The sequence below is a fragment of the Quercus lobata genome, chromosome 2 (assembly GCF_001633185.2).
Source record: "Quercus lobata isolate SW786 chromosome 2, ValleyOak3.0 Primary Assembly, whole genome shotgun sequence".
NCBI classification, from domain to species: Eukaryota; Viridiplantae; Streptophyta; class Magnoliopsida; order Fagales; family Fagaceae; genus Quercus; species Quercus lobata.
This window is the reverse complement of record NC_044905.1, coordinates 89,143,932-89,153,266: the sequence shown is the minus strand read 5'-3', so window position 1 is coordinate 89,153,266 and position 9,335 is coordinate 89,143,932. Positions and strand designations below refer to the sequence as shown.

General features: G+C 36.2%; 1 protein-coding gene across 1 annotated transcript; it reads right to left on the bottom strand.

Annotated features, from left to right (window-relative positions):
* Window positions 1–5,128: 5,128 nt before the first annotated feature.
* On the bottom strand, window positions 5,129–5,911 carry LOC115973779 (uncharacterized mitochondrial protein AtMg00310-like). Its single transcript, XM_031094015.1, has one exon. The coding sequence runs from the start codon at window positions 5,909–5,911 to the stop codon at window positions 5,129–5,131; it is 783 nt and encodes a 260-aa protein (XP_030949875.1).
* Window positions 5,912–9,335: the final 3,424 nt, after the last annotated feature.

Genomic DNA, 9,335 nt, shown 5'->3' with positions numbered 1-9,335 from the left:
ACTATCGAGCTGGCAGAGAGCACATAAAATTACCTCGATAGATCGAGATATGTGTCGAGAATCTATCGAGAAGCTACCTAGAAATCTCGATAAATCGAGAATCTGTCGATAATGTATTGAACAGAAAGAGAGCACAGAAATTTGGCTCAATGGATCGACCTAGCTATCGAGGTCAAATCCAGAAATCTCGATAGAAGAAACCTGTGTCGAGCTGCTGTCGAGATGCTGTCGAGAAGGTATCAAGCAGCTGTCGTGAAGACGGAAGCAAGGTTTTCCAAGGGATGAAAAACACACAAGATGAATGCAACAAAATAGCTATTCAAACAAGCATCCAAGTAGCATGTTAAGCACTCAAACACAACTCAAATCTAGATGTAAAGTATTTCTAGATCAAAAGACACACATACATACTAAACAAGTCTCACTAATTTTATTTTTCAAAAACAAGTTAATACAGTTTAGCAAGCATATATTAACACATGTAACTTTTGTGATGGCCAAATCACATTGTACCTGCACATGTATCAAAAGTAACAAAGAATTTGTGTGCTGTGTGTGAAACAAAGTAAGAGTGCATAAGTGTCTCGTATTATGAAGATTTGAGACTAGAGAAAATCAATTACTCTCACATACAATCTTAACTGCTTAATGGGGACTATGACCTTCGAGGTACATCCTATAACTCCTACATCTCGTAGAAACATGCTTGCAATCATATTAAAAGCATTTTGATCTTTTTTCTTTCATTCTTTGCATATTTTTCTTTTTAAGCATAGCATACATGGGCATATAAGAGAGAGAAAAGAAAATACCCAAATATGTATGTTTAATATCCCAATTTTGCTGTGCCAAAGCACATAGATGTTATAAATGATTGGCGGGTTTTAATGGTGAGATGGTTATTTATGCCTTTCTCTTAGAATTTTCTAGTTCTTCCTGTCAAAAAGAGTGATATGAGTATGAGATATAAGAGACAATCTTAATTGTACTCATCACAAACACGAATCACAAAGCTCATTTGCTTAGTTATGCATTGAGATGCTCATCTAAGTTACAAGAAATACAAAGTTTAGAAACTTTGTTTCAATGGCCATCCAAGGTACATAAGTACCAATATATACAAACACACACTTTTTGTATATATATATTTTTTCTCTTTTTATTTTGAAAAAAAAAAATCCAAACAACCAAACAAAAACAGACAAACAACATGAAAGTATGAAAGAAAGATGCAGATGTATGAAAGCATGATTCCAAAAGCAGATAAAAAATCAAGCAAAGAGAGTCCTACTTTAAAAAGAAAGAATTAAAGCAGAGGACAACAGAAAAGACAATTAAGTCTTAGGTTCCTTTCTCACCCACACAACGCGAGTCTTTGGCCATGAAGATGAAAAGGCACGTGTCCTAGTATGTCTACTAAAGGACATAAAAGAATTAGAATTCTCCTGAAATTGAGTTAAAAAGCTCAAAACTTTTAATAACTCTCCAAACAAGGGTGTTGAACCTTGGGAGGGAACTTGTAACCGTCTGGACATTTGCTTATGATGATACAACTTGAAGTAATTAGGATGAATGTGTCCAGAAACACCACAATGGTGACAAACATAAGTAGTTTTTGAACTACTAGACTTCTTAGAGTGAGATCTAACAAAAGATTTAGAATTAGCCAAATCAAATTTGGATTTCATACCTTTATCAACTTTCTCATATTGGGGCACAAAGACAGTCTTTGATCCAGAAGCCTTGGAAGAGAAGGGGCCGGAGGAAACAACATATCCTAAGCCAATCTTATCAGAAATAGGCTTTTTAGCACTCAATACCTCATCAAGCCTTGCACTAGACATCCTCTCTATTTGAGTTTTAGCTTGATTAAGCTTAACTTCGAGATTTTTGACCTTCTCTTCTAATGAGGTGTTCTCCACAACAAGAGTCTCAACTAACTTTGTAGTCTCATCTAGTTTGACTAACAGTTCAACTTTTTCAGTTTTTACCTCATTAAGCTATTTTCTACAAAGATGAGAAGTCTTTTCAGATTTTATAAATTCAGTGCATAGCTTATCATAGGCTTCTTGAAGGATCAACTTCTTGGGTACTTCATCATCAGAAGAATCCTCACTGTCATTAGGACTCTCCATAATCACCTTATTGGTTGTGGCAGCAAAAGCCATATAATGACCACAATCATCCTCATACTCATCAAAAATATCCCTCTCAGAATCATTTAAGGTAGCAACCAACACTTTACCTTTTGAATTCTTGGTCTTTTCCTTCATAAGATAGTTTTGACACTCTATCCTCATATGACCAAAAGCTTTGCACTCATGGCACTAGATGAGGGGTTTCTCATTCTTGCCCTTCCTAGAGGATTTAGATTTCCTAGGAGGTTTGTCCTATCCTTTTTCCTATATTGAAGAAGCTTCATAATCTCATTAGCTATGAAGGTTAAATCCTCATCCTCATCATCATCTTCATCTTCAGAGTCATCAATCTCTTCCTTTAAACCCTTAAGTGCCAAGTTTCTACTCTTTCCACCTTTTCGCATTAAACCTAATCCCATCTCATAGGTTTGAAGGTTCCCTACAAGCTCAGTCAAAGGAATTTAATCAATGTCCTTCACTTCTTCAATGGTAGTGATCTTCGCATGGAATCTTTTAGGTAGGAACCTAAGGATTTTCCTAACAATTTTGGGTTCCGCAATAAATTCTCTAAGATTGAAAGCAGAATTCACAATATCTTTGAGTTTAGCATAAAACTCATCAAAGGTCTCATCCTCCTCTATCCTTATTTCTTCAAAACTGGTGGTGAGTCTTTGAAGCTTAACAGTCTTCACTGCCTTGATACCTTCATAGGTGGTCTCAAGAATAGTCCATGCTTCCTTAGCAATTTCCGTGAATGATATTTTCTTGAATTCCTCATTCGTTACACCACTAAACAGAGCATTCAAAGCCCTACTATTGAAATTTTCCGCTTTGATCTTTGCTTTATCCTAATCCACCGGCACTTCCTTTGGCTTAACCCAGCCAACTTCAACAGCTTGCCATACATTTTCATTTAGAGCCTACAAAAAAGCTTTCATACGAACTTTCCAGTATGTATAGTTAGTACCATCAAACAAAGGAGGAATCAAAAGAGATTGTCCACGATCCATGACAACGGGGGTCAAGGATCACACTCAAGAAATTAATCCAATTAGAGTGTACTTGTTCTGATACCACTTTTTGGGAAATTTAGACACCGGTTGATAGAATTAACAATTTTTAAACCCAAATTGTTAATTAGATTTATTATGAATAAACATTGTTAAAACAAACAAACATCAATATCATGCATAGCAGAATAGTAAATAAGACAAGATATGATGATCTAGGAAAACCAATGAAACAATTTAGTTTCACAGTAAAAAACCTGGGGGGAAACCTTCTCGAAAAGTAATTCACTATAGTAAAGAGAAGTTTCAAATCTAGTACAAAACCTTTGTCTCTAGACTCTACAATCCCCATACATGAACTTACAGTAGAAACATTTTTCCACTTCAAAACCTTTGAACTCTTCAATATATGAACGCCTCCCTTTTGCACGAATCCTAGTATATGATTAACTCCAGCAACTTGAAGATGTTGTTGGTTGCAAAGTTCTTCACTTCATCAACAATGAAGATCAAGAAGTACTTGGTTACAAAACCTTAAGGTGCAAAAAACGCAGTAACTTTTTGCAGAGAGAATAAGACACTATTTCACTTTTTGTATGTGTTCTCTATCTATAACGACCTTTAAAATAAGCTTTATATATGTATAGGGTTGTGAGAAAAGAAATCCTACACATACATGTCAACTGGGGCCAAAAATCAGATCTGAAAATTCTAATTTCGTAGATCTCGATAGATTCAACTTTTGTCAAGTTTTGTTCTTAAATCTTGATAGATACTATTTCTGTCAAGGTATCTGTCGAGCTTTAATGAATAGCTTTTTTTCACTTGTTTCTTGGTCCAATCTTCATGGCTTTGATATTTGACTTGAACTCTTGTTTCTTGAAGTACTAAACTCATCCTAGATTTATCAAATTACAAGTATAGTGCATTTTGTCAAAGGATTAGCCAATTACATAAAATATGTCCCTAACAGAAGCTCTCTTGCTCGTCACTAATTTGCGGACGAATTTGAGTTAAAGACAACAAAGAAACATGTTAGAGAGCATTACCTAAATAGACAGAGCTAAAGTAAAAACAGACGCTGACGACCCACCTGACTCCCTTACAATCCCCTAAGTATTGTTAAAACCATTTGTCATGTTATCCCATTCCTCGAGCCTACAAACCCAATCCGTCCCTTGGATGAAGAAATAATGAGTTTTCCAATTCCTATTTGAATCAGGCATATCAAACGCTAGCCTAAACGACATCTTCCTCGCTAAAAAATTGTAGATACCCTGAGATGAAGAAATCTGCTGGGGCTTGTAGCAATAAAAGAACTTGTTGAGGGTAAGCCAATGGTTCTCACCACTAAGATGATGGACAGACCCAAATAATTGGCAAGCCGACGATGTAGATCCATCAACAGCAGCCTCAGCCCTGCTGTAAACATAGCATCATACATGCCAACGTCCGCAGTCCTCCCAGAGTAGCACTTCTCATACTTTACGAGTAGACGGATTGGGATATTCTCATGGATTTGGTAACGATGTCGAAGGGTATTAAAGACCTTATCAAACATCATTGGGTTAAAATCATCAACTGTCCATATTAGAGGGAGAATGAAAGGTCGGGTGCCCCCGTCCACCTGACCTGCTGCCTCTACTCCTTTGGATCGATCTCCCTCATCTTCCTCACCTCCCTTCTCTTCCTCATCTCCCTTGTCATTTTCCTCATCCCCTTCCTCATCTTCCTTGTCCTCTTCTTCATCATTAGGGGAATGGGTAGACGGTTCCCTTTCTGGGGACCGGGGGAAATCTTCCTTAAGCTCACGCCCTAATGGATAGATCTCGTCGTAGCCTGTACCCTCACAAACTGACGACAATAGTTCACTTGTCACTTCTCTATCTGACATCTATCCACCAAGAAGTGACGAAGGTTTTCTAAAAGCCTATTTAACAGGTCTCTAAAAAAAATGATGACTGACCAAGAAAATAGAAGTTAAAAGTAATCTTCTCTTGTAGTGGAATGTTCAGCGTTTTGTGGCTGATTCAAGTGGAGTGCAACCCAATAAGCTGTTTTCACCGAGAAACACCCACTCTTTGTTTCCTTCCATAGAAGCTTGTCTTGATCATGCTCCTCACCAAGTTTGATACGTAGGATATCATCCATAGTGGATTGTAGGAACGTGGTGTATAATAATGCTCTGTTCCATTGCCGACTTCGGTGGTCAATAAGGTCAGCCACCTTTAAATTTGTGTTAGCACTAGGTCTGAACAGAGGTGGGTGGTTTAGCCACCTATGATCATTTACTTCAATACTCTGCCCATCTCCCATGTGCCATGCTATGCCTGCCCTGATCAATTCCCTAGCATCCAATAAGCTCCTCCACACAAAAGAAGGGTTACACCCTAGTTCAACCTCCATAAAAGAGCAACTGGGAAAATAGAGAGCCTTATACACCCTAACAAAAAGAGAATGCCCTCCTTGGATCAGCCTCCAAGCTTGCTTAGCTAACATGGCTAAGTTAAAAGCGTGGATGTCTCTAAAACTCATTCCCCCTTTATCTTTAGGCTTACACAGTTTACCCCAATTGATCCAATGGATCTTTTTTTCATTTTGAGTCTGCCCCCACCAATACTTTGCTAGGACCGAATTGATATCATCATAAATTTTCTTTGGGAGCTTAAACATGCTCATAGAGTAAGTTGGTATTGCTTGTGCTACGGTTTTGATCAACACTTCTCTACCTACCTTTGAGATGTGCTTCTCCTTCCATCCCATCACCTTTTTGGTTACCCGCTCTTAGATCTCCCTAAAAGTGCCCACTTTTGATTTTCCCCCACCATTAGCAGTCCAAGGTATTTTTGAATGTTTTGAACTAATGATAGAAATCAATTATTTTTAAATAAATGTTACAGAGAAATCATACCTAATGTAGCAGTGGAAAAATCATACCAAATAACTGCTCTTCCATGTATACTATATAACATATTGTTTAAGAATGAGTAGTGGCTCTAGGAATTTTTCTTAAGGTGTTCCTTAAGAAGTATAAAGTACACAATCTAATAAAAGAGATTGATCTTGGGCTTTTTTCCTGGGGTTTATTGGGCATTTAGGCTTGCTATGTTGTTATTTTTTTTTTTTTAAGAATTTAGTTCAAAAAATTTTTTTGGGCTTCTTTTTGCTTGAAAGCCCCAATATATTGTTAAGTAGAACAAATTATGGAGCAAAGTTTAATTTTATTGGCATAAAAAAAACTGAGGGTGTTTCCAAAATTTTTTTTTTACAAGATAGAAATTCCACTCTAACCTAATCTATGTGTATATACATGTGAAGCTCCCTCCTGGATACTTGAACCCAGCCCTTGCCCCCCACACCCCACAAACACTTATACTTGTAAAGTGACCATCGCACCATTAAATTATTATTATTATTATTATTTTATTAAATTATTATTATTATTATTATTATTAAAAAAAAAAAAAAAAAAAAAAAAATCAGGTCAGGGTGGTCCTGTGACCACCCTGGCCTTCAAGTGCCGCCACCCTAAGGAGAGCTTATTGGAAACTTGGTGTCAAAATAGAAATTTCTCTTCTTTTTTTTTTTTTTTTTTTTTTTTTTTGATCTTTGAACAAGTTCTAATACAAAATTAGAAGTTAAAGCATTGTCGACGTCAATGGAGTCTCAAATTTACCAACCAATAGATACTGTTATTGACGGGAAGAAGAAGACAAAATGGGGAGACAATTCAGGAAAGTAGACCTGATTTTTGGCAAAGGCCCACTTGAATTTTTTACTCCATCCCGATCATAATTTATTCAGGTGGAGCCAAATGGCCTAGAGCTCTCAACCACCGTAGTTTGACCGTTTCTATTCTCTAAAATATTAGATTTGCCCTGGTCTTTGCACATAAAACACGACTTGCGGTTCATTATATATTTATATAAAAGCACATTACTTTTACACTTTCTTTCTTTCTTCTTTTTTATAAAACTTGTACACTTAAAAAAATAAAAAAATAAAAAATCTTGCCACATTTACAATATAATTGTTTTCGTGCAGTACTTCACGAATGCTTCCTTCACATATTAATGGTTTCAAATGATTTGCTTGGGCTTGGTAAAATAAACTTGGTCAAAAACATAATGCTAGCTACCAGATTTATTAGGTATATTTGCGCTACGACGATAGCTACAGAGGACACACCACTAGCTGTCAAACATGGCAAAAAGGAAAGCTTGTAATTTCATATTGTTTTGTTATATGAAGGTTAAAGTTTAAGGAAATAATTTTAGATGTAATGTAAATGTTTCATTCAATTGATGAATGTAAAAACGAAATATAGTGGGTTGAAACAAGAAAAAGATTTTAGATCACTAAACGTAATTTCTTGCAATGGAATTATAGAATGTTCCGGCTAGAGCAATCTAAATTGACATTTCCAGTATGTTGGAAACATTCACTGGATAAATTATATAATCAGATTATTATACATTAGTAAAAATAAAAGCATCTACCATCCTAGAAGGAACTCCTTTATATAAATGAAAAAAGAAAGATGTTTGAATGAATATTAGCTAGTTCTATTAATATCATTTCTTTTATTCTTTTTTAGGGTGTGGAACCATGTTATGACAGGGCTCTTTGAATCCACCTTTGTCAAATAAATCTCGGAAGCTCCAACCATGCATCCTCATAGAGCTGAATCTGAGACATTTGGGTTTAGACTCGTCTTGACATGCTCGTTTACATTCTCTCTCTCTCTCTCTGTCTCTCTCTCTCTCTCTCTCTCTCTCTCTCTCTCTCTATATATATATATATATGAAAGCTCAAAAATGTGTTAAAAACACAAGGCTGTTTAGACCCCCAAAATAAAGTTACGGCTCAGTTGATTTTCTCTAACTTAAACTAAGTGCAAAATAGAGTAAATGCGAGCGGATAAAAAAATAAACTACTCTAACTCATAATCATTAAAACACAGTAGTAAATGAAAGGTAAAAGAGTAGGGAAAAAGAATGCAAACACAAAATATCACACCAATGTGTTATCAAAGAGGAAATCGAAGTACTCGGCGTAAAACCTCTCCGCCGCCCTCCAAGCAGTAAATCGATCCACTAGACAATTAGTTAGGATACACGAGTAGCAAGAAACTCTCCAAGCCTAATCTACCCAATGCACCTAAGCCCTCCAAGCTCCTAATCCAATAAGGCTTCTCAAAACTGTGTCTTCTCTAGCTCTCCGGATCCCGCAATATGCCTGATTGCATCAGCCAAAACTTGGCTTCTTCTAATGTTTCCTAACAGCACCAAAATCTCACTTGACACTCTTAAAGGGTGTGGTAAGTTTTTGGGCTATCAACCTCTCAAGGATATGGAAATGGAGAGGTAGGAGTTGAGGAAAAACCACAAAGGATTGTGTAGAGAAATGTGGGTATAACAATCTCTAATTCTCAAGGGTTATGGCTAAGGTTTTCTTTCAGAAGTACTCCTCAACATCTGTGGGTAATGTGAGTATATATAGTGTGGGTAAAGAAAGTGTGTATCATATATGACAGTTCAACAAAATAGAATGTTTCGCAGGTATCTCGTGGGAAGGCCTTACCTGCGAGACACTCACGAAAACCAGCTGTCTCCATCCTGTCCTGACTCTTCGCATTCCAATCATGTGCTGGGCACATACTTCACTTCGCGGGAAGCTTTCTCACGAGCTACCCACGAAAACTTCTTTAGTCTTCAAAAGTCTTGAGTCTCCACACTCTCTCTCTCACACACAACCCTTACAAATAAATCCCACATAAAATATAGGGTACATAAGATTGAACAATATTACAATCAAATTTGGCACGGAATTAAAGCCAACATAAACTAGTTGTAAATTACAACTTTACAATATATATAGCCCTTCCAAAAGTTTTTTTTTTTTTTTTTTAATATAGGTATATTTTATAAATCTTTAGAGGTTATGTGAGAAAACTTAGGAGCTCCCTCCCCACCCAAAAAAAGAAAAAAAAAAGCATTAATCAACTAATCTAATAATCCATTTCCAAAAAAAAAAAGGGGAGTTTAGAGCTAATATACAATTGCAATAGAATGAAATAATTTAATAAATTATGTGAGTAAGTAGTGAAACCCCTAATTTTAGCTCAATTTCAAATCTTATTATTGCTTACAAATCATTCAACATTATGCATTGATAATATATGCAA

Coding starts and splice junctions, on each gene's coding strand:
- LOC115973779 (XM_031094015.1), bottom strand. CDS start 5,911: ATGGGATGGAAGGAGAAGCACATCTCAAAGGTAGGTAGAGAAGTGTTG.